Raw genomic sequence first — 24,138 nt, 5'->3', positions numbered from 1 at the left:
TTTATGATCTGCTCTTTTGTTGCGTGACTTCTTACTTGACTCAACAAACACAACATCTGCTCTGGAAATGTGTCATCATTTGACTTTATAAGCAATTTAGTGGAAAATCATCACTGAGAGAGAGAGATTTTATGCAGCATATTGTTGACAATGTGTCTATTTACAGTTGTAAGAGTGGAAAAGGCATGAAGTGAATAAAATTATGAATAAAATGTGAAGAGGGACCTCAGGCCAAATCTCTTCTTGGGCCCAAGAAAGACTAAATATGGCCCTGACAGCAAAGGTAAGAAGAGGTTACGACACAGCGACGTCAGAGATTTAACTGCTCAGGGGATGAGTAAGTGTCTTTTATATTTAGTCATCCCTTTTAACAGCTGTACCTCATCAAATTCTATGACAGCCAAACATTCTAAGTGCAGTTAAGAGCATCACTACAAGTTGTTTGAAGAAGGCAAGATGACCGAATACTGCTGCCACAAATGAACCGTTCATTTAAGGTAGGAGGATAGTACATAACATCATAAACATATACATTTGTCTGATTGATTATCATTGATAATCATTTCCGTAATTTCTTTAAAATTGTATTGTTATGAAACATGGTATTCATATTGGATGGCAAAGAAAGAATTTCATCATACAGGAATTTGTATATGACAATACACGATTTGAACTTAATGATACCACTTATTAAAATGTAAGTATTGAATTAAACATTTATAAAATCAAATAAATTCTATTCTAAAATGTCTCTTTTGTATTGTTGTTTTATTGACGTGTGAATCACTTTGTAACTTTGTTAAGAAAGTTACCAAATTATTAGAATGAGTGCTGCCACGATCCCTCGTGAAGCACGTCCACCCTCCGTCTTCTCAGAGATGAACACCTGAAGCAAGAGGATTCACCTCCACCTACTTCCTCCTTCGTTCGGTTACGCTGTGGCCTTTTCGAGTAAGATGTTGAAATATACAGGCTGAGCACAGCACGAAGAGACCAAACATAACAGAGACTTCTTCATTTAACAATTACATTAACATTTAAAGAGTTTAGAGGACAGTAAAATCTATACTTCATTAGGAGCTGAAACTGTTACGTGATCGCCAGAAAAGACAACACGCTCATTGTGGTGGGAGCTTTATCTCAATCTCCTTTAACCATCTTTGAATTTACGAAGGGGCTGGACTATTGATGCCGAGTTCAATGCTCCTCGGGTTTACTATCGGTCAAATTATCCCTACCACTAATAATAATTATTGTATTTACCTGTTTGTACTTTTACAGAATGTTTGACTGGATAATAAAACGACACTTTAAAATGAAAAATAAACTTACACAGAGATGAAAGCTTTTTAATTAAGAACGTTTTAATAAAGGATTTAGAATCAGAAAAATACTCTGCATTTTCGATTACAGCCAGTAAATCGTTCCAGAATTGGGAATGGAAATTTGTGGTAAATGTTAACAGCTGTGAACTACAGTATGAGGCCCAGAGAAAGACTATGTCATGTTATGTCATGTAATGTTATTTAGTGCAAAGACATCATCAATCAGAGAGTAAGCAACAGGTATTGCTTTCATGTTGAAGGACGCAACCCAGGTACAATTTGATTGTATTCATTTGTTTCACGGTCTTTAATCTAGCCCCTTGCGTGCCCTCTCTTGCGGTTTGCGTGCGTCCGCCAATTTTTCTATACTATACGACAAAGCGACGCGAGCATCACGCAGCCCGCAAGGCTGTGATTGGTCTTCTTACTACATCCCGTCCGGAGTCTAGTTTCCGGTTTCATGCCCCATAATACCGGCAGAAACCATGGAAGATTTAGAAGAACGAATTTGGACCAAATAGAAGAGCGTTTGGCAGAAGAGATCCGAATGTATGACCAGTTGTATAACCCGTCACTGACTGGCGGATTTATCCGCCAGAAAAAGGCTACGAGGAGCCGCAGTGGCGATGTAAATAAATAGTCGACGAAGAAGAAAGACGTCGTCTCTAAGGTCGTCTTCGACAAAAAACGTTACTCCGCCTATGGTTTTGGCGGGGAATTGCTTTATAACACGCGCAACCCTTGGGGAACTATAAACCAAAACGAGTCCGTCGATGCAACTGCGTGGCCAGCCGCGGTTGCAGTCGCAGTACTATAATTGGCCCGAGCCTCGACATTTCCAGGTTGAGTTTCTTATGTCACATTTTCTCCTGTGGCACGAACGCAGCACGCTCGTGATCGCCTGATGACGTAGGACCTGCGTGCACCGCTGGTTACATCACGGAGCCGGCGCATTACTTCCTGCTGATGCGAAGTGCGATCTGAAAAGACTCGTTAAGATAAAACCGACTCCGGATACTTTCCTCGCAGCTGATTCAGCCAGACTCACTTGAACCAAACAGGTAAGATTCCGGATCGTGTGGGGGATCGATCAGCTGTTAGGACTGAAATCCTCTCTGGGCTTATTTATTCTCACTCGTTCTTCTCTAATATGACATGTGCTCGGGAACTGTAAACCACTTTAAATGGCTACTACTGTTTGATTATACATGTACAGCGGTTAGTGGGTGTGACAGTGTGTTAAACTTGCAGTTATTTAGGCCTTTAAAAGAGGAGGAGACTCGGCTCTGCCCTTCATGTGTAACCTCTGAGCTCTTCTCGTGGGATCAACCACAGGTCAGAACCATAGACTGTATGGTCAGAACAGAGAGATACAAACTTGAAGAGTATCGATCAGTATCGATTGGTAAAACATTAAGACGATCCAGAGGCGAAGTTTAGGATTATAGTGAGAACTCAATCCCTTTTGAGTGAGCTAGCATGCTATGGTATCTTGGAGTATATAAGTTGAATATTGGAATATATGTATATATACTATTGAACTTTTTCCTCGTCTTTTCAGTCAGGATGTCCACCTACACTGAGAATGAGTCCAAGTTCATGCGGAAGGCCAAGGAGAATCCATTTGTTCCAGTGGGTCAGTACATGCTGTGCCCTCATGATTACATCATAAAGAGACCATTAGTTAGATATACTCACATTCAATTTAGCACCTTCAGATTAAAGTAGAAGTGTGTTTATCGTTTAAGAGTGATCTGTGTGGATCCCCCTTGTTTGCACATATCTGTGTTAAGATAGATAGATGGATACTTTATTAATCCCATGGGAAATTCAGAAACCAAGAGTCAACACACCCCGGTTTTGTTGTGGTTATTGTAGATTGAACTTTTCTTTTCTGGCTCCTTGCAGGACTAGCAGGGTTCTTCGCCATCGTCGGGTACAGACTGATCAAGATGAAGAGTCGAGGAGACACTAAAATGTCAGTGCACCTGATCCACATGAGAGTAGCTGCTCAGGGCTTTGTGGTGGGAGCCATGACTCTTGGTACGTAACCTGTGGTTAGCTAATGGTTTCAGTTTGTACCATAATGCTTTTATTAAAGCCCTGGTTTGGACGAACACTCCTTACCAAAGTTATCTGAAATGAATATTAACACAGAGGGGGATGTGTCATCTATCTGATAAAATCTTTGCTATATGGTGTCAGTTTATTTTATTTTTAACCCAGTTACATGTTTTTGAGTTGTAGGGGTTTGTTCGATGGAGTATTGGGGCCTTATATTTGAGCTGTTGAGTATAAAGGTCGTAATGGGGGAGGAAGTCGTAATAATATGGGAATAAAGTTGTAATGCAATGGGGGAAAAGTTCCTAAAGATTTTAGGCCAGAGATCCAGCGCTGGCCTTCCATTCCTCCTCCTCAAAATCAGGCCTTTTCCTCAAAATCTGCTTGGTCCCTTCTTCAGAATAGAGAATAACTCAACAAAATGCTGCACATCTGTCACTTTAGAACAGACAGCAGACTAATCTTCTGATATTTCCTCTGTAAAATGACATGTGCACTGAAATTATAACTCAAAATATGACTTTTGTTCTTGTGATGTTATCAACTTATTGACTTAAAAATGCAACGTGATTCCTGTAATCTCCGTTGATTTTAAGTTCACTTAAAGTGTCCCTGATACTCGTATGTTTGGAATAACCCTCACCAAAAACTTGTATAATATATTGATTAAAATATCGAGCAGGATTTTGCCTGGTTCCATTCTGACCACTTTTACTTGTCGATGATAAAGTCTGAGCTGCAATATTCGTCTGATCTGCTGCTCAGTAGATGTGAGACCTTTCATTTAACTCATTCCCGTGTTTCTCTGTTTGCAGGAGTCCTATATACGATGTACAGGGATTACATCGTAAAGCCCAGAGAACTGAAGGCGGCGGAAAACAAGTGAACCCGGCTTCCTACACTGGTTTTATGTCCCTTAATATATACCTCATGTTAAGGTGTGTAGAGTGTTATCTTCACAGGTGCATCATATCCTTTGTATGGACGCACCCCCTTCAGCAGCTCACTCCTACTGTAAATAGATATAATTTATTGACTACAGTTCTGAACTTGTAAGTAGTACCCAGCTACCACTTCTGTGTTGAGAGTGAGGTTTACTGGACTCAGCTGTTTAAACACTGGTCAGTCTGTGTGGGTTTGTGGATATAAAACCAGCTGGTTTGCTAAGTCTGGAGTTTTTTTTTGCCTCTTAACTTGAGTAAATTTGTTTTTTAGAAAATGTAGCATATTTGAAACAGTGTGAGCAGGTTGAATCTGGATTAAAAGCAACCAGCCTAATCAGTGTATTTTCCTTTTATTTCTGTATTCTTGAATGATCCAATTTTGGGATGTTTTGCCAAATGAAATGCTTGTTTGCACCGTAGCCTTTTAAAACAAAGAAAAGAAAGGCATCTTGAGGAAGACGTTGACAACACTGGCCTGAGCTCTCACATTCATAAAACTATTAGAAGAAAAGCCGTTTTTGGCTCACCATAGCATCACTCCATAAAACATTTTTTTAATAATCACAAGAAAATTTAAAAAGAAAAAAGTAAGCCATCTTCAAACCATAAAAATGTAAAATATATAGTTTTGTACAAATTGATTGCAAAGGCCACGTCTTTTTTTTCCGAATTTCTCTAATGTAGTGATGCAGAGTCAAGTATTTCACCCGGTCTTTTGAGACCTCCAGTATAAACCAACTGAAATCCAACCTACAGATTGTGCAGTTACCCATATGATATCATGTCTGCTTGAATAGACGCCTTGTTAAGTTATAAATAAAGTGGAGTTTTGAATGTTGTGTGCAAATACAGAAGAAAGTTATTTTTTGATATTTGTTTCTTTTCTTTTTCTCTCGAAATAAAAGTGGCCATTCTTCTAATTCTGAAATGTTTGCAGTGTGTACTTTTTAAGCTGTATTACTAGCAGTGGTAATAATAATAATAATAATAATGATAGAATTAAATGTTACCATCTTTTACCGATCATTTACCTGAGATACAGCAGGTGTCCAAGAAAATCCAAACAACAAAACTATTGCATATATTTGAACATGACCCTTCCACTCCCATCAAATAAAAGCCTCCTGTTCTCCGTAACTGACAAGTCAATGTTTTATTGAATTACTTCCCTGTGTGTTGAGCAAATCCAGTAAAAGGCTGAGTCATTGTGGCTCTGCAATCCTGGCAGTGACGAATGTTCCTCACAACAGAGAACCGGTGACACCTGAGCTCCAGTTTATCCTGTGCAACTATCGTGTGTTGACGCACTCAATGGTTTTGCCAGTTCTTTTAGTTTATTTGTGTTGTGTAATGTGGGTCGTTTTCTGCGAAACTAAGACACAGAACAAATAAATAACTGAATCTGAGAAGTAACACAATATGTCTGTAGGAAATCAACAGAACTAGAGGCCTATGCAGGATTTGTTTGCATCAATTTTCAAGGTTTAATTACTTATTGTTTGGTTTCTAAAAAGGGCAGCTAGTTCAGTAAAGGTCTCTAAAAGAGAACTTGAAACATTTGTCTTTACTTCAGCCTTTAAATAGATCTTTCACTTGTCCACACTCCTGTGCTTTTGTAATTTGTATCACTTTCTTTCTTTTCTGTTCTCTTTTTCCTTTTGTTTTCTTTTGCATATTTCCTATGTCACCTAAAATATGTTCACTCATATGAAATACATTTGAACATGATTTTATTTTATCTATATTGTATCTGAAGCTCTTTGGGCTGCATTTCTTGTATGAAAGGTGCAATATTATATAATATATTATATCAATAAAACATCAACGTTTTTATGTAAGATAACTCAAAGCTCCCCTTTATTTATTTTTTAATAAAATCGAGGTGGGACGCAGACTTGCTCCTCCTCTGCCTCTCATTGGTCCACCATGTAAACTCTAACCAATCATCAATCTCCGTGCCTAAACCAACCAAGAGGCAACTATCAGAGTGACAGGGGAGGGGCGGGACTTCATTCTTGCTCCCGCGAGATCTCAGTCTTCGGGGGACCGCTGCCATGGACACGGAGACGCCGCAGTCAATGGGGAAGCTGCTTCACTTTCACACAGAATGCAGCAGAGACAAACATCTTGAGACTCGTTCACCACGTAACCGAACCACAGGTGAGGTCACTATTTAATCTGTGCTGTTCTCTTTATTATCTTTGAGAAACCTGCGGCGTATACTCACTATTAACTTCAACACTATCTCACTAATTGCTTTGCACGTCGGTTACTGGCAATTACTGGTGTTTTGCTAAAAGCTCTGGAGGCAGATTCAACCTGTTGTCACACCTCACACCAACAGTCATCAGCAACGTGCTCGAGAGCTTTAATGTCTCTGTAGGACAACAACTGTCATCTGGCTCTGCTGTCCCTGTCACTGCCATTAACACAAATTCCAACTCATTAGTAACCGTGTATTGTGACTTTTCCTCCCAGAACAACACAACAACACAACAAACGATGGAGTAACCTATAGTGAATGTGAAAGAAATACAACCCAAGCTGCTCTATGTATGCAGCCTATACAAACCCCACAATGTGTTGATAATATCATGAAAATCCCTTTTTATTTATAAGTATAGACAACACATGCACGTTCTATTCATGATATTGATTTCTATCCATCATTTCCCATCGTTATTCTCTGCTCATGGTGTACGTGTCGCAGATCATGGCCCGCTATGACGAGCTGGATGAGTTGCGGCTTCAGTTCCAAACGCTGCAGAAGCAGCAGGAGAAGCGAAAGCTGGACAGGAAGAAGGAGAAAGAACCGGATAAGCTGAATGTCGAGGTTACACAGGAGGATTCGGGTGTGTTGAAACAAGACATTCAGGCAGACCACCGGCCTGCTAAGAAAAAGTGAGGATGAATCAAATGTGGTTTTCCTCAGGGGCAGCATAAATGTCTTAGGGAGTTACTTGAGGTTTGGAATCTTCATCCTCTGCATAATCAATCTTGGTTTTTGACCTTGATTACCTTCCCACAGACATGTGCAGGACGACGAGCCGAATTTGCTTGATGAGCTGCGAGAGCTCAAAGATGAAAATGGTCGTCTCTTCAAACTCCTCGGAGAAAAGGATTTTGAAATTAAACACCTGAAGAGGAAAAGAGAAGAAGAACGACTGGCCCTAGCAGGTGTAGATGCAAGAACCATAAACTTGTGATACACCCCAGAGATGATTACATGTGCTCACACCGTTTGTCTTGGTCATCAGGCACGTCGGGCTTGGCCGGCGACGCAGCAGCCACCAGGATTGTTGACCTGTCCAAGAAGAACAGGGAGCTGAGCTCTGAGATCAACAGAGAAAAGACCAGGTCCAAGCAAAACAGCAACAGAATCAAAGCGCTTGAGAAAGAGGTAACAAACTCTGGTGTCATTTAATCTGATTTATCGGATGAAGGTTTGTTAAAGTTCACAATAATTCAAGATAATTCTAATGTTGTTCTCCTTCCCCTAGCTACAGTCTGCGTTGGTGCACTCTCCCCCTGGGCAAAACACAGACACAAAATCCCAGATTAAGAGATTATCAGAAGACTGTGAGGTAATTATTAAAGAAGATGCAGTAAAAATAAATATTTCCTAACTATGACGGCAATCAAATCTAAAATCGTTCTCCATTTGATCGCAAACGCAGGAAAATCCAGCGGTGAAATCTCTGCAGGAGAAATTAGCCGCAGCCAAACTGAGATCGGCTGAATGTCGAAACCAGGTCCAATCCCTCAAACAGGAGTTGAAAGTAGCTCAGAAGGTAGAATCTGTTTGTTTTTTTCTTCTGCTCGAGTGGCAGATCATGCAATGACCTCTATGATCTCAAATCTGTTCTTCTGTTGCTGCAGGTTTTAATCAGTGAGGTTGGAGAGGAGGTCAACCTTCAGCAATTACTGAGCTGCCCGGGGAGCTTCAGAGGTCGCGCTCAACAGATACTGGTTCTTCAGACGAAGGTGGGGGTGAATTAAAGGAAATCCTCAATCGTGATTTGCTCCTCAACTTTAAGCGCCACGGTTAATCACATTAACAGAGGGCTTTTCAAAGCCACTAATACATGATTGCTCATTAGGGCTGGCAGGATATTTTTAGAAAATTAAAACAAATAATAATGATATTGTCACTAGTAATATCAATTGTATTGATAACGTTAGTCAGTTTGGTGTATTGGCAAGTGTATTACACATTAATTTGTCCAAAAATTCCACTAATACTAATATTTACAAGGGAAGTGCAGATCCGCTGATGGTCAGAACAATGGTGGATAGATATTCCCATTATGATTACCATGATAATGATTTTAGAGGCACAGTATTGATTTGCACAACATGAGCATCATTGACACAATATCAATGATTCGTGTTTTTAAAATTGGTCAATAAAATGTAAAATCGTAAATATCGGGCTGTCACACAAGCCGTGTAACAGTCATAGATGGAATGACCTTGCTCCACAGGTGCGGGACCTCGAGCAGCAGCTGAACCAGTCGACTCAGCGGCGACAGCCAAGCGTCCTGAGTGTAGAGGACGAGTTCCTTGGCACGGGGGTCCTTCTGAAGACCCCTCCTCAAGAGAGGAACCTCAGCTACATCCGCTCCATGGAGAAGGAGAAGAGGGAGGCGTTCGAGGTGCGTACACACACATGTTATAAACAGGATTTAATGAACTGAAATATGATTTTCTTAATGTAGCGAGGCCCTGCTCTCTTGTACAGCGAATCTCAGTGGAGTATGAGAACCTACAGAAAGACCACGAGGATGGGAAGAAAAAGATGGAAGCCTCTAAAGCCAGGAACAAATCTCTGTCTGCTGAGATGAAAACTCTGAAGGTCCAAGTTTCCACCCTGCTGGAGAAGGGGAAACACGATAATGAGCTTGTGGATGCTTTGCTGGTAAGGAACTACACACAAGAAAATATCTACAGAAAGATTAAATATACAGTTACGTACAGACACACTTTAGTATTTCTTCATTTTACAGTAGGTGTTTTGAAAGAACTACTAAACTTTTAATAATTTATATAATCCATGATAATTTCAGCAGAAAAAAATGACCCGTTTTCCGTTTAACCACTTTAGAATATGGGGTTAATTCTGGAGGATTTAACAGGTTTTCATTTGCTCAAACAGCTGTGACATGCAAAGTTTCAGGAATATATTTAATTGGCAATGGTTAGATTAATCCTAACCCTTTTATTTGATACACAATTCAGTTTTGCTCCACAGAACAAAGAAGACTAAATATTGAGGGATTCCACGTTACATATATAAAGTCCAAAAAAGCCCAGAAGGCAGAAAGCAGCATATTCTGTGATGAGCCCAAGTTTCACCACATAGTTCTCTACAGTACCTGCTTGTTATCTCGTCTCCCTCTGGCAGAAGCAGCAGACCCAGATGCAGGAGGTGTTGAGACGGCTCAGCCGACAGCAGAGCGGTCAGAGCAAGGAGCTCCAGCAGAACCCGAGCAACTTGCGGAGCAGCGAGTCGGCAGAACACTACGCTCTCGTCCAGAACCTCAAGCAGATAGTTGCTGAGAGAGAAGAGACGATCAAAGAACTGCAGGAGGAAATCCAGCAGCTCTCCCTCCAGGTAAGGAAAAAAGTTATTACATTTACATTTTGACAAAATGGTCAAATTTTTTATATGAAAAGGTATTTGAACTAATCCTCGGTCATTCAAACAAACCCAGTGTTTTTGTGCTGTGTCACAGATAATTAAAATATTCAGTTAAAAATGGTGAGGCGTGGCGTTAAATGTTTGTTTACAACAGGAAGAGGGAGAGTCCAGCCACAAGACCATTTGCACTGCAGGCTTTCTGCCTGAAGAGGGAGACATTAACAAGAGAATAACATCGTCAGGGTACGTATGCTCATGGAAATCCTGCTAAATGATAATAAGAGGATTAAAATGTGATGATGTTCATTAGACTATTATTTTACTTTCATCCTTAACAAATTTTTATTGTTGAATTTTGACAGAGATGTAAGACTGGGAAAATAAGGGTTAATCATTTTAGCTCTGGGGACCTTTAGTCATCAGGTTATTGATTTAGTGTGGTGCCTCAGTCTATTGTGTGTTAATACGACTGACTGTCTTTATTCTAGTTCACTTTCTAAATTTGGTCATAAACTGGTGCTGCCTTCTGTGAAAAGCAGCTCAGAATTCAAGTAAGTGGACATAAAGCTTATTTTTTAAAATTTTTCCTTGGACCTTGTTATGCTTGATGATTTTACTGATTTACTTTTTAGTGTCGTAATTAATAGCACAAACTAAGTGTTCTTTTTGTTTCCTTCTGATCTCAGGGGTCCAGGTTCTTCAAAATGTCCCCAATGCTCAGCCGATGTCAGTGCCCTCATGACCCAATGTAGTGAATACAAAGTCCTCTGTGTGGAGAAGGACAGACTCTCTGAGCTGGTGAACATCCTACAGACAAAGTAATTTATACTTTTGTCTCTGCAATGTATTTTCCTGCTGGACAAATTTTTTCCTCTCACATTTTATCACTTAATCTTTCCATGTAAGTCCCACTCGGTGGTAGAACATACATCTCTGAAGCTGATCTGTAATTTGAAAACTAATTCAACTACTGATTCAGACAAAATATCACAAGAAAAGCAGCTGGACACTTATGTAATCTTCTAGCATGAGGCTGTTCACCATTTACCTTTGTCACTGCAGACATCCTGTGTGGGACTTAAAGAATATTTATGTGAATATAATAAACTGTCAGCTGTTTGTCTGCTGCCATTATCCTACAGATGACAGCATCCATGTACGAGTTTGTTTTGCAGCAGTCACACTGATTTACCCGAAGGACTCTGAATCCTTGGAATGATTTTCCCATTTTCTTTTCACACAGCGATTCTGACACTTTAGTGTATCAAACCTTTTCTAACTGGGTTTGAGGAAATGCTGCAACCCTCCACCACAGTGACACAGTGTGGATGTATGGCCCATTGTAAGGACGTGCCTATCTCAAGGCCATATACACTTATTGTATAGTTATTGCTCTCTGACCTCTATTTTTATTTGAACACTTTACAACATTCAGGTTAGAGTTTATGTGACTTTAAAACTAAGCAAAATGACACAAATAAGGAATCATAAAAGTTGAATAACGAGATGTAACAAACACATTTATTTGTGCTCATTTGTTTTAAGTGCATTTCTACTGACACCATCAAGATAAATTGAGCGTATGTCTATCTTAACTAATTGGTAACTGACAGAATCTTCTTTTAATTGAATCTTCCAGAGAAAAAGATTGGACCCAGAGGTGTGCGGAGGCTGAGCACAAGTATCAGGAGGAGCGCCGCCGGATGGTGACCCTGGAGCAGCAGCTGGAGCGGACCGAATTAGATTCAAAGTGAGGGTAGATCTCGTATGGCAAGGCTCAATTACACGAGGGCGTGACGATGTCCAGCCGATTTTTCTATTTTTTGCGTATATTACATACTCTGAATTTCATCCTTGGTTGTCATGAATATACATCTATAAACCACAGTAAGATTCGCGTTGCACACACGCCTTCTATGGCCAACGCTCTGGACGACACTGAGACTTCCACGTTGCTCTTGTTTTGTTGTCTCATGGCTGCTCATTCAGATGGGGGGGGGGCGGGGGGGCGGAAGCGCTGAGGGCATCGCCACAGAGCATTCTGCACCGTGGACTGTAGCTCTGCAGTGACGTGATGAGACAAGTCAAGCATGTTTTCCTGCAGGCCCTGTGACAGCAGAGAGGAGACACTAACCAGGGAAGCTGGCTGGTCCCTGCTCAGCCTCACGTCCAGCTGAGCCCTACCTTCTGCTGTCACACGTGTCAAACAGCAGCCTGTAGGGTCTCCTCCTCCCCCTGCTGCACAGACAACTCACAGATCTCCTCATCCTCCTCCTTTTTCTACTTTCGAACCGTCATCGGCAGATTATGACTCTTCCTCTGCGAGTTCGGGTGACCTGAGTTTAACCACTTGAGTACCTTGAGTAGCGGGGTTTCAACCCTAATGGCCCCAGGCAGGCGTTCCTAACGATTATAGAAATGCTTCATGCTGATAGGATATCTCCCGGTGGCTTCATATTTTGTTTGATTGCCGTTTCATAAATGTCTCTGTCACATTTTATTAAATCAATGCGTGTCTTTTTCCACTGCTGGCAACTCCAAGTGCAGCTACAGGTGTAGAGAGCAGCAATGCATGTTTTCAAGTTATTCGCGTGAACCAACGAGACGTCCAATTGAATCAATGAGAATGGAGCCAAATCTTCACCAGATGTTTTGAACATATTGTTTGCCTTCACGGCTGTTAGCCTCCGAGGGATTCTAGTTGTGTTGGCTCCAGATGGTCGTACGTAAACGTGTGACAGGCCAATCCAAACAGTAAACACCTCCGCTAGGTCCCCCAAAAAAGAGCTGGAATACTCCTTTTAAATATTAGTGCTAATCATTTCTGACTTGAAACCGGCTGCGGGGGAATAGTGGTTGAAAATGAATGCGGACTCAAGCTGCACAAACTCCAGCTGCAGTCCTCCCTGTGTTCCCCAGAGCACGTCACACGTAGGGGATCTTAAACTCTTAATTCAGAGCTTTTTTTCTGGATGCGCGTATCCTGGTGGGAGTGGCCCTCACATTCATACAAACATTCATCCTAACATCCGACTTATTTTCTTCCCGATGCAGCCAGAAGGATTTCAGCAGAAACACCCTCCTCTTCTCCTGCTCCCCCCCCCCCCCCCCCCCCCCCCATCTCACCCTCCCCCCTCCCACATCACGCTTAATTTAAAACCGTGGCTGAGTTAGTGTGCTGCTTCAAATACCGCACTATTTCTTCCAGTGTGCCCTGTGGGAGATTGGCAGGTCCCCATTGGACTGAGCGAGAAAGTGCCACAAGACAAAAATATCAGCGCTCGGGACAGGATGAAGAAAGCCTTTATGCTCAGGGCAACAGAAAAGGGCTTGTGTTGAATACCTCCTGGATGGAAGGTGAGGCGCACTCCAATGTGGCGGAGTGAGATGTGTCGCTGGAGGAGCAGAGGAGATACCAGGAGCCTCACGACCACGTGCCCTGCAGGTTTTGCCAAATGTATATCAAATGTAGCAGTGTGCGTCAGAAAGGTGTTGATGGAGCAAATACTTGTCACGGTCCCGAACTGCATCTAATTCCAGGGAAAATGTTTAACTCAATAATTTGTTATTTTTTTATATATATATATATATATGCCGCGACACAACTTCACAGACAAATGAAGTCAGTGTTTTTGAGCATGCAGAATAGTACCCGAAGCTTTTATTTTGAACATGTGATCCCTGATAGGAGCGAGGTCACAATGCCTACTTTTTTTTGCGCTGAAGATTAGCACAACAACGGCTGACTTCAGTCATTAGAGGGTGTCATCACCTCCAAATAAATTACACCCTGCCAAACAATTTTAATATTGTTTTATGAGGCCGTATTACGCAGAAAGGTGTAGATTTATTCCAAAATGCCCAATAACCCACCAAACCAAACACAAACTTATGTAAACACAGCATACGTAAACAGCCTCACCTATTTGTCATTCCAGGTTTGAATGACTCCTTTCTCCATCCTTCTCCTCAGAGGTATTCCCTCGTTCTGGACCAATGCTTCCTGCAGACCATTGACTGCATCCAGAAACTAAAGTAAATAGTGGAGCTGTGAACGCAGAGGTTAAAGTTAGCCATCAGTATATGAGGGATCTGTGAACTTAAGTCAGGCCAGAAAACGGTTTGTGCCTCTATGAGTCCATTCATCTCCCAGTGCCTCTCATTTACATGTAATGGAAAGAAAATAAACAGCAGAGCCCTAATGTGCTCATTTACAGTAAGTAGGAGCAGGATAATAAGCTTTTATCTTAGCAGCACTAAAGCAATGATAAGCACGTGTTTCTTCTTGTAAATGAAATGTTCCTGATTAAGTGTACAGGAGGTGTCTTGTTGCTGACACCGATATCAAGGACTTGGTGCACAGTGGCGCAAAATTGATGGTGACATGTTGACGAGATGAGCTCCGACAGCAGATTATCTGATCTTGGTTTTGATCAGTGCCTCTTGCTCTTACTTCAACTGGCTCTTTAATTCAAAGTTATGTTTATGTGTGACAGTTGTGTGCAGTTCGGTGTCACGTCAACACCGTACGATCAAGGCTTCTCTTTTTCCTCGTAATTGTGATAAGTTTAACAATGGGTTCTACACTCTATGGCATTGTGGTGTGTCATGTACTGTTTATCAACTGGCCTGCATCGATGCAATGTGAAGCCAAAAATCCCAATTAAACATTCACTGAAACATAAAATCTGTGCAGTCTCTTTTATAGAGTACAGCTCCGGTTGTGGTTGTTACAGTAAAGCAATTTCTGTGCCTCTGGATTAACTAGAACTGCGATAAACACAGCGGCATCCTTGCAGCGACGGCACTGTAACTTTAAATCTGACAAGCGAAAAATGAATCGAAGAAATGTGTTGTTCTATAGAAAATCCCCCCAAAACATCCATATAATGGTGGTGGGGCTGCTTCACAATACACCAGCTGTACTGTGCCACATAACAGACTTTGAGGGACAACAGTGCAAAGGCACAGGGAACAAAGTGATTCTGAAATGGTGACACCCTGCTCCGAAAATTGCCATCTTCTGAAAAACCATCTGTGCCCCGAGTGGAATCCACCCCCACCCCCCCAAGCAACCACCTACTGTTGCTGTAGAAAGAGATCTGTCACCCTTGACTCGCGACTCGTCTTGCAGCACACCCCCTTTTAACGGTAAAACGATTTTCACACTCAAAATGGAGTCACTTTCTGTGTTGTATAAAGCAGAGCATTTGTTGTCCAAAAACAAAAAAAAATCGATATCTAGTGGTCGACCACTGTCATTGCTGCATTTCGGATACCTCAACAAAGCCTCCGCTGTCAGAGAAGACCCACAGTGTGCACATCATAGTGATAGTTCACCTAAAAATGAAGATTCACTTATTATTTGCTCACCACTATGCTGATGGAAGGGTGGGTGAAGTGTTGGAGACCTGACACACAAAGACTGTGGTGCTGACCTGCGATGCCGACTGCGAAGCTGGGGCCGCAGTAACATGTCGGCCCTGAGCCCCTTAAAGAACACGGTTGTTGAACAAGTCCCTCAACACGCCACGATGGCATTGACTTTTTGCTCGCTAATGTGCCAGTGGGATCTGCTGCCTGGGCACCGCTCATCACTGGCGGCTGACTTTTGTAGTTTTACCATTATATGCTAGTTCACACACAAAGAGACCGAAATAATTGGGAGAGACAAAAGAGGACGACATGCCAGCTGAGCCACTGTGACGCCCCAGGAGGCTGCTTTACTGCTCAGAGAATGACTGTCTGCGCGTGCTTCATGAATATGAATGTATAAAGTTTTGTACGTACAACAATCCCATCCCACGTTAATGCTCATCGTTCCTCATTGTGTCTTCAGAGGTTCATGTGCTGCAGCACTTTATGTAGCGCTCCATGTAAAAGATATTTCCAGCTTTGCAGATAATCCTACATCAGTATGACATATGGCACTCTATTGAGAAATGTGTGTATTGTCTGTCAGCCACTGTCGGCCGTATCTGCCTCTGTCTCCCATCCACCAGGATCCTCACATTAATATACCTCCCATTTCCAGCCCCCCCCGTACTCTCCTCTACCCCCTGACACCAGGCGTTAATGGCTCCAAGCGTGTTTCCTCTATCACACAGGATGTAGCTCATCAGACGGCCATAGGACGAAAATGTCCAATGCTCAGCGGTTGTCCCACTGAAGGCGACCTTTTGACCTGCCTGTAAGTCCTTTGAGGCTTAAAGATGCAGCATGTTACTCAAGATCTGTTAGTGTTGTTGATACAGATGGTTCAGCCAATCACCTGTCCTGCTCCATACGGCTTCATCGCCACCTTTAAGGATTGTTCTGTGTAGAAACAAACCATCTGGTGTGTTCAGTTAAAAAATCTTCCACATTGTGTTGTTCACAGCGTTTGGGGGAAATTGATTCAATCTTTCCTGGATCACTGTTCAAGAATAAACTAGAATGGCATTAGAGGACATATAACTGCACCAAGGGTCAAATCTCCAGATGCGTAACCCTGCTGACAAACACATAAACAGACATAAAACATAACCTCCCTAGAGTTTACATGAGCTGCTTAATATCTAAACTAAATAGTGCTTTCTCACCAAACATTTTTCCTGAATACACTGTTTTTTACGAATCTATTTCAACATGTTATGGGTTCTTGGTTGGGTTGTGCCCCGACCCTCCACACAATTTAATAAAGATCGGTTCAGTAGTTTTTAAGTAATCATGCTGACAGATCCACAATGAAAACATAGATAATTATCCCAATGAGATCATTTATCAATAACATCATTGACCTTTGTAAAAACACACACCTTACAATCACAGAACTGACTTCAAACTTCCTCCGTCTGCAAATAAAATGTCAATGTTTCCTGACAGCCACTTTGATGCTTTGTTAACCATAACAAGAATAGAAATGCAAGTTCTCATCTGGCTTTGAACTGCCACTATAGTTTGAAGGAGGGCGTTAATGACAAGAGCTTTATAGAAGCCAGAGTCAGAGACACAGCAGGCTCCCCTGTTTACACCACCAGCTGAATGTGGTATTGCATTCGATACTGTTGACAAAAGCCAATCCCCGGGAGCTATATCTGAATCAGACTGAGGGCAAGGGTTCTCATTAAAAACCCAAACTCTCGGGAAAGGGCTGCAAGGCTGCGAGCATACATACACTACTAATGATCATCAGGAAGTCAGATACAAGGGTGTTCTTTAAGTGTGTGGTCTGTGATCAACACAGATGCAGAGTGGGTGTTTCCTGGTGATTTCCTCTGCAACTAAAATCTCTGACTACAAGATATTCCGTCGCCACTGATTACAGAATTAGGAGCATAAAATGTAAAAGTGTCCAAGTAACTGGAAAAATAATGACGAAGAATCCACTTTGAATAATCGATGAAGTTTGCTTCTGTTTGTCTCTCTACGGTCATTTAACTGAGATGTGAGACTTAAAGTAGGTTTGAAAAAGATATGTTGCATTCACAATAGCAACATATGCACGAAGATGAGCCTAAAAAACATCAAGTTGTGGAAAAGACCGAAAAGCAATACTCCAAAAAGTGCTCCAATCCATATTTCTAAATAGATTATTCACTTCCCTTGTGGCAAGTTTTATAAAAACATCGATACTGATCCTCTCACAGCAGTTGACAGTTGAATACAAGTCTTAGTTTAGCCGAAAGTTTCAGATTTGTCCAGAAACACAACTCCAAGATCGACTTTAATGTTGATGCTGCACACGTAACCAATATACACAAGTTTTGTTAATGTGCGCATCTTAATAATTGGATATTTCATTGGTGTTTTTAAAGCTTGTTGTTTGTAATTGTTTGGTATTTGTACGTCAATCCAGAGTTTCCTGTGGTGTTTGTATTCTGTGAAAAGAGAGGAACAGCAGACATCCTAATATCTCCTTTACTATTGTGCACACAAAGAAAACGATGTAGGAACCTGAAAATATTACATATTTGCGGATTGGTGTAAATGTAAATGTTTCATCATTTTCACAAAAGTACTATTTTCCCTGTGGGTCGCCTCTTCCATTCATTTTGTATTTAAAAACAGACATCACAACAGGCGGCCTCACATAACAACTACAAGGATAATTTCCCCATTATTGTAAACATGAGAGACAGACAGTGTAGGCCAGACACAGTACACACGTTGTAACCCTAACCCGCACAACTTGGAATGACAAAATTTCCCCACCTGGGTCGAACCCTAATGACTCGTGCCAAGGTAATTTAAATCCAACCCTTTTTGTCCTCAGGCAGGTGAGTGTTAAAATTGGATTCCTCGGTTCTGTTGCTCTTCCTATTTTTCCAAGGCTGCGTGAACATATTATTTTTTACACTCCAGGCGACAAAGATGACGACGCTCGCAGCCATTCTCCTCACTGTCCTGCGCAGGCCGTCCTCTTGGTTAACGGTGCTTCCCATCCCCCCCACGTTGTGTGAACTGTCCCCAGCAGGATGAGCTGGCTGTAAACCACACCAGGTCTATTAATTAATTAATGTAGCCTAACTGCAGGGCTGCCTCTCCCTGCATTGTAGTGGAGCGGTTTTCAGCTGGCTGCAGTGGTGACGGTGGCCGGTGTTTCTCTGGGCTCCTGCAGTGTTGTGGCAGAAAGACAAGGGATATAGGGAAGAGCAGCGGCAGCAGACAACTGTGGATTGGAGGAAGCAGTCAGCACCATAGGCACCATTAATCACCCAGGGCCATTGTGGTCCTGTCCTGTACACGGCGCCAGTACAGGCAGGCGGGCAGACAGACAGAGAGAAGGAGGTAGAGAGTGGGAAGCATAGGGAGAGGGAGAGAGGGGGCAGGGTGGCTGCAGGGAGGAAGAGGGGCAGAAGATGCTTTGGGATCAGCCTGTATGTCCAGCTCAGCCCCTGCTGCGGGGCTGGGGAGCAGTCCTGCTGTCCCAGTGCTTGTCCTCCGTGTTCTCCCAGATTCCGGATCCTGAGGTAAGAGCCTGAATGCATCACTGTGTCCTCCACAGGTTCCCAGAGGGTCTCTCTGTGATGGGTGCAGGTGCTTTGCCTTTTGAAAAACGTAGCTTTGTGTGATTTACGGTCGTTGTTTGGTCGCCAGGACTGTTGCTTTACTTGCCTTTTAAAAATGTGATTCGATGTTAAAACCCACGACACAATCGGGTCTTTACATGAACAGCGAAGGGACACGTGCTTGAGTGGGTGCACGGGAGGATAATAAGATGAGTCCTGGTAAGACCAAGTTGTTATTGTGCTCCTTGGCTCAAGAGAGGAGGTTTACATTGCACCTAACATTTGTATTTCGAAATGGCAACAAAAATAACATCTGAAATCCATTATGTTTTCTAAAAAACAAGGTTAGAGGATAGAAGAAGAGGCAATTTAGTTACATTGTGAAAACATGAGTGAATGGATAAAATATCACTGTCAAACTATTGTTGTCTAGTTGAATTATGCAGAAATCTATTACATAAAAAGGAATCATTAAAAGTCAACACTTGGATATTATAGAAATCATATAGAAACTAAGAGAAGAAACTAGCCTTGACATTGTGATGTGCTGAATTTGATGCTGGTTCAGGGCAATATGTTAAAAAAGTGATTTTTTTTTTTATACATCCATATGGAGGAAAGTGATAATGAGACACATATTGTGAATATTTCAATTAATAACCCTGTTCTGACACGTGACCTCAGCATTCACTTAACTTTGCTCTGCAGCAAGCTAACACTTAAGCTTTCCAGCCGCCAGACGCTAGAAACTTCCACAAGCAGCACTATTTCTAAAAGTAGAGGCATGATGAACTTTGTGTCGGTGACAGATGTTTCTCAGTAAACAAACGTGATGTTCATACTTCAAATACCGTGATCAATCGATCTGTATTGTAGCCCGTGCAGCTGCCAGACAACAAATACATGATCTGACCTTTATGTGCGAGTGGTGGGAGGCAAAATAAATTCACGTGAACATTCTATTGATCCTCGGTAGTCCTAAAAAAGAGTTGTCAAAGCTAAAAATACTACACGGTTAGGTATACCAATGTGTGTAGTGTCGTCCATAGCATAAATGCAGCTTTACCATCTCACAAATCAACACACACCATAAACTTCATGGTCACAAACATGTACTTATCAGATCCACACATACTTCGACCATCGCTGCTACGCACAGCGCCGTCCACTCGAAAGGCTCCAACAGAATCTAAATACTGTGGACTTGAATATCCGTTTTTTTAAATGAGAGCTTGGTCATTGGTCCGTTATGTGTATCAGAGCATCCCAGTGCTGCTTTTCCCATTTCCCCATGTTAATCTTCATGTAACGAACAAATCAACCATCCAACCAAACAAAGTATGTAATAATTGTGATGTACGATTACCACGAGGTAACTCGAGGTCGCTGTGATTCTGAGCTTGTGCTGTTTGTTCCCACCAAAACAAAACTTGGGGCTTAAAGCCACTAATCCCGCCACATGAAATGCCCCTCCAGAGTGAAGGACTTAGAATTACATAATCTCACTTGAGGCAAAAGAAATTGCTATTATTTGAGAGCGATGCTAAATATCCTCATCAAGGCTTATCCTTCTGTGGGAGTCGCACAACCGCAGCACAAAATTCATTCAGATCATTTTCTTTGCAGCGTCTTTGTTGAAGTTCACAGTCCCTCTTGTGTCCTCCACGGGAGACAAACAGTAGAAGCCCCGAAGACGGCTTGTAGTCACATTTCGGCATGTTGGCTCGCCGACGAGTATCACGTCCTATTCACAGTAAGAGCAGGTTATATTTACCCTGGTGTCTGCACAAAAGAGATTTGTTTGATCCTCTGCTGTCAAACTCGAAGAAAGACTTACCGCCCAATTGAGCTTATTCTTCATATCGAATCTTCTGTATCTGTCCTCAGTGTTCACCGTCGTAGCTTATCTGTTTAGAGCGATTCTCAGAACATGTTTCTATTTCACCAGTAATGGGGTTACCAGTGAAGGCAGCAAATGGGATAAATGTCAATTTTCTAATGCTTTGCCTGTTTCTATGGACTAAAGTATAGAGTTTCCAAAACAACTTTCTATCATTCAATTAAGTGATCAATTTGCAGTGGACAGGGGGTAAAAGGCTCCTGATGGTTTTATCTGCAGGCCGCTCCGAGGCATTGATCCAACACACACAGATTTTCTTGCACAAATTGGACCCGATCCCCACCCGTGTTTCTTTTGGACTCTATTCACTGAAGTTCTTGCAGCAAAGAATTAAGGCATCAAAGGCCATAGTGAAAATTCAGAGATTACACAAGCACAAGCCCGAAACCAGCTTACTCTAACTGCAGTGACTCCCTACATCTAACCCAAGACAATACAAAACCAAATCATTCCGATGATCAAATGATTCTTTGACTACCAACGATATAAACAAAGTGCAAACTATGCTCACACAAGTAAAGTGGTAAAGTAAAAGTGAAAACCCCCGACACCATCGCAGACACATGACCCAGATTTGGACGTACTAGTCTTCAAACCTCTAAGACTATGGAGACATGGCAGAAAGCCTCATTAAGGATTTCTGATGACAGTGTGGTTGCAGTTTCTATACACAAACGTAGAATTTGCGCAGGTCTGGAAAGATTAGGTGGATAGTTCAGGCCGACGTCTGTAAGTCGAGTTGAGCTCAGTTAAATTTAACAAATCGAAGTAAATATTAAATAACATTGATAGGTCGGCTTTACCCAGAGGCTGGCCCAAGTGGCTCTTCTCCTTGATAACTTCCGTACACAGCTTAATGTGTTTGACGTCTTGTTGTTGTTATGTGCATGCGTGTCACATCTGGGCCATGACCAGTTCAAATTGGAGTCTGATATTGGCCACACTTTAAAAGATAATGTGAGCAGCTCTTGTTGCACATCCGAGGCTTGCAGTGTGGTGACATCGTGGTATCGACCCTCACAGACTTTGGAGCGGTGAGGCTGAAGTGGCATTAGATGTATGTCAGTGGATAAACTGTCCTGAGAAGAGACTGCAACTTCCGCTAAACACTTTTTCAATTTGACATTTGTGCGATAACTGGGGATTGGGGAGTTCTGTGACCTTTTGAGGACTTCAAATTTTCCTTTGATGTCCGAGATTGTGAGACATGACTGCAAATGAGTAGAGTGGATTCAACAACAGCTTCATTAATTCATTTGCGCTCGAATTGAAAAAGATAAAGGAGTGACACCAATTACTTTGTTGACACACTACATTTCCTGAAGGTCAGTGTTATCACACAGAAATCTGGGCATAATCCTCTTTGGTTTTTGTCTCTGAACTTGTTTACTCCCTGAGGTTTGCTCTCTGCTGTTATTCTCGTTTCTGACGATTTATCTATGGCGTGCTGATACTTAGGTCAAATCCTTTTTCTTTTTTTCCTCTTTCCCCCACAGCTTCTGCCTACAGAGCCCCCTAAGAAGCCGGACCCCGTGACCTCAGAGACCGTCGTTTTCTGGGGGCTGCGGTTATGGCAGGTCATTGGCATCTTTGCGATGTTTGGTTTGGCAGTTGGTCAGTATGTCTCATTAAATCACCTTGTTTTCACCCACCCTTAATCATTCTTGAAACACAGCAAGCTATAATGAGAATTAACTGCAGTCCAATGAGGTCTGTGCATGAACCCCTCCAGAATTTGTTAATCAAGCAGAGTGTGAGTAGAAGTGGCCCAGATATTATGTCTGGAATATAAAAATCATCACGATCATTACGTGTTTCCAGATGTGACTCATGCAAATAACAGCAGTGGCATGAGGAAAGGGAAACTACAAGACTATATCTCAAATCTTTGTTTTGTCTGAGACACCTCTGATCTAATCCCTAAGTGACAATTTGGGTTTTATTCACACAGGTTATGACAGGTGCATCTATCTCAAATTTTCTTGAGGAGTAAAATCATATTTTTCTATAAAAGACTGAAAAACAGTGAATCTGATGGTTTAAGCTAAACGGTATATTTAGCAAATAATCTTCATCTTAGTTCAGCTTGTTAGAAGACTATTGCCTATAGTGGTTTAAGGTAAAAGTTGAATCAAATTATTCAAATTAATCCTTTGAGATTTGTCTGAAGCAAATTAAACAACAGTCGATCCACCATTTGTTGATACCTTTCACGAATATATCCAAACCTGGGCAAACAAAAAAGGAAAATCTATCCATCTATCAGTTGATCTATACGCTCTACATATTCTACTGAAATCAATTCCTTGTGTCTTGTGTATTTTGTCCCTATCTCCCTCAGTTATCACCCTGTGCTGTATATTCAAATGTCGAATCCCGAGAACCAAAAAGGAAATCGAAGCCCGAAACCAGCAAAGGCAGGCCGCCAAGAAATACGCCAACACATTAGAGACAGTGCCACCTCTGAACGAGCTGACTGAGATCCCAGGATGTGAGTCCCTCTTCATTATCTCTCCAGTGCTAATATCTCTTTGTTAAATTTAAAAATAACAATAACAAGCAGGAGCTCCGACTCCGCTGTGATTTGCTCCGCTCGCTTTCTCTTGTGCCACAGTTTCTTTTTAATCCTATGTTTGGAGCTGCACACTAGCAACCTCCGGTGCTGGGGACTGCAAATGAGAAAATTGGAGATAAATAAAGACGGTTTGACCCGTCATTGACACCGACTGCTCATTATGTCCATTTGGGGCAGTCTGTCGTTGCTTTATGTTTAAGAACAGCCTACATCTGAAAACCAGGAAGAATAACTTTAATGAGTTGAGCCCTCTGTGGAGAGCTGCCTATTTTATGATATCTTATCTCTGAGCACGGGGGCGTAGTTGATGTCTTACAAGACTCTCGACTGTTGTAGTCTTACTCAAAGATTACGGCAAAGAGGACAGCTGTCTTTTTACGTAACTTCTTCTCCAGGGCAGCTGTAATTTTTTTATTTTCCCTCTCCTCTTGTTATCTCACAAGACTTGCTTCACTTAATTCTTCTGCTCTGCTTTGTGCTTCTGCTCTGTACTAAATTTCCTCTTCTTACTCTTCTCTTCTTCTTCTCTTCTCCTACTGTTTTCTCCTTCTCTTCTGTTCTCTTCCAGCTGCCCTCGATGCCTCTGCAGTACAAACAGTGTCTGAGCAGGTCCAACCTCAAAGTGCTGAAAACAGCCAGCTCTCTGTAGCTGGGGTCAGCGAGGAGCAGCCCAGCTCCCTCAGTTTGCCCGAGACAGCGTAA

The 24,138-nt window shown here is 42.0% G+C and overlaps 3 protein-coding genes across 7 annotated transcripts; all 3 read left to right on the top strand.

Moving 5' to 3' along the window:
- The first annotated feature begins 2,226 nt into the window (after positions 1-2,226).
- Positions 2,227-5,258, top strand: higd1a (HIG1 hypoxia inducible domain family, member 1A). Of its 5 annotated transcripts, none has more exons than XM_053437100.1 (4): positions 2,227-2,386; positions 2,887-2,961; positions 3,234-3,368; positions 4,202-5,258. In XM_053437100.1, exons 2-4 carry the CDS (start codon positions 2,892-2,894, stop codon positions 4,270-4,272), a joined length of 276 nt encoding a protein of 91 aa, XP_053293075.1. In that variant the 5' UTR covers positions 2,227-2,386; positions 2,887-2,891; the 3' UTR covers positions 4,273-5,258. The 5 variants fall into 5 exon arrangements, with proteins under 5 accessions (XP_053293075.1, XP_053293079.1, XP_053293076.1 ...); XM_053437104.1 differs by having other exon boundaries at positions 2,233-2,386; positions 2,891-2,961; XM_053437101.1 differs by lacking the exon at positions 2,227-2,386 and adding an exon at positions 2,393-2,660.
- Positions 5,259-6,359: 1,101 nt separating this feature from the next.
- Positions 6,360-14,646, top strand: ccdc13 (coiled-coil domain containing 13). The gene is made up of 15 exons (XM_053437097.1): positions 6,360-6,490; positions 7,041-7,231; positions 7,359-7,507; positions 7,588-7,730; positions 7,831-7,914; positions 8,008-8,121; positions 8,210-8,314; positions 8,815-8,985; positions 9,072-9,248; positions 9,735-9,944; positions 10,126-10,214; positions 10,460-10,522; positions 10,658-10,789; positions 11,611-11,721; positions 13,180-14,646. Exons 2-15 carry the CDS (start codon positions 7,044-7,046, stop codon positions 13,355-13,357), a joined length of 1,914 nt encoding a protein of 637 aa, XP_053293072.1. The 5' UTR covers positions 6,360-6,490; positions 7,041-7,043; the 3' UTR covers positions 13,358-14,646.
- Positions 14,647-18,811: 4,165 nt separating this feature from the next.
- Positions 18,812-24,138, top strand: tmie (transmembrane inner ear). The gene is made up of 4 exons (XM_053437096.1): positions 18,812-18,922; positions 22,358-22,475; positions 23,203-23,352; positions 24,005-24,138. The coding sequence occupies exons 1-4, from the start codon at positions 18,812-18,814 to the stop codon at positions 24,136-24,138; spliced, it is 513 nt and encodes a 170-aa protein (XP_053293071.1).

This window comes from Pleuronectes platessa, chromosome 13 (assembly GCF_947347685.1).
Source record: "Pleuronectes platessa chromosome 13, fPlePla1.1, whole genome shotgun sequence".
NCBI lineage: Eukaryota > Metazoa > Chordata > Actinopteri > Pleuronectiformes > Pleuronectidae > Pleuronectes > Pleuronectes platessa.
This window is presented reverse-complemented; position numbering and strand designations above follow the sequence as displayed.

What these genes read in the sequence shown, in the direction of transcription:
- higd1a (XM_053437100.1), top strand. Translation starts at nt 2,892, where the DNA reads ATGTCCACCTACACTGAGAATGAGTCCAAGTTCATGCGGAAGGCCAAG. An exon ending in GAATCCATTTGTTCCAGTGG is followed by an intron (nt 2,962 to 3,233) that starts GTCAGTACATGC and finishes GGCTCCTTGCAG; the next exon opens with GACTAGCAGGGTTCTTCGCC. An exon ending in GGTGGGAGCCATGACTCTTG is followed by an intron (nt 3,369 to 4,201) that starts GTACGTAACCTG and finishes CTCTGTTTGCAG; the next exon opens with GAGTCCTATATACGATGTAC.
- ccdc13 (XM_053437097.1), top strand. Translation starts at nt 7,044, where the DNA reads ATGGCCCGCTATGACGAGCTGGATGAGTTGCGGCTTCAGTTCCAAACG. An exon ending in AGAACGACTGGCCCTAGCAG is followed by an intron (nt 7,508 to 7,587) that starts GTGTAGATGCAA and finishes CTTGGTCATCAG; the next exon opens with GCACGTCGGGCTTGGCCGGC. An exon ending in AAGAGAATAACATCGTCAGG is followed by an intron (nt 10,215 to 10,459) that starts GTACGTATGCTC and finishes TCTTTATTCTAG; the next exon opens with TTCACTTTCTAAATTTGGTC.
- tmie (XM_053437096.1), top strand. Translation starts at nt 18,812, where the DNA reads ATGCTTTGGGATCAGCCTGTATGTCCAGCTCAGCCCCTGCTGCGGGGC. An exon ending in GATGTTTGGTTTGGCAGTTG is followed by an intron (nt 22,476 to 23,202) that starts GTCAGTATGTCT and finishes TATCTCCCTCAG; the next exon opens with TTATCACCCTGTGCTGTATA. An exon ending in GCTGACTGAGATCCCAGGAT is followed by an intron (nt 23,353 to 24,004) that starts GTGAGTCCCTCT and finishes GTTCTCTTCCAG; the next exon opens with CTGCCCTCGATGCCTCTGCA.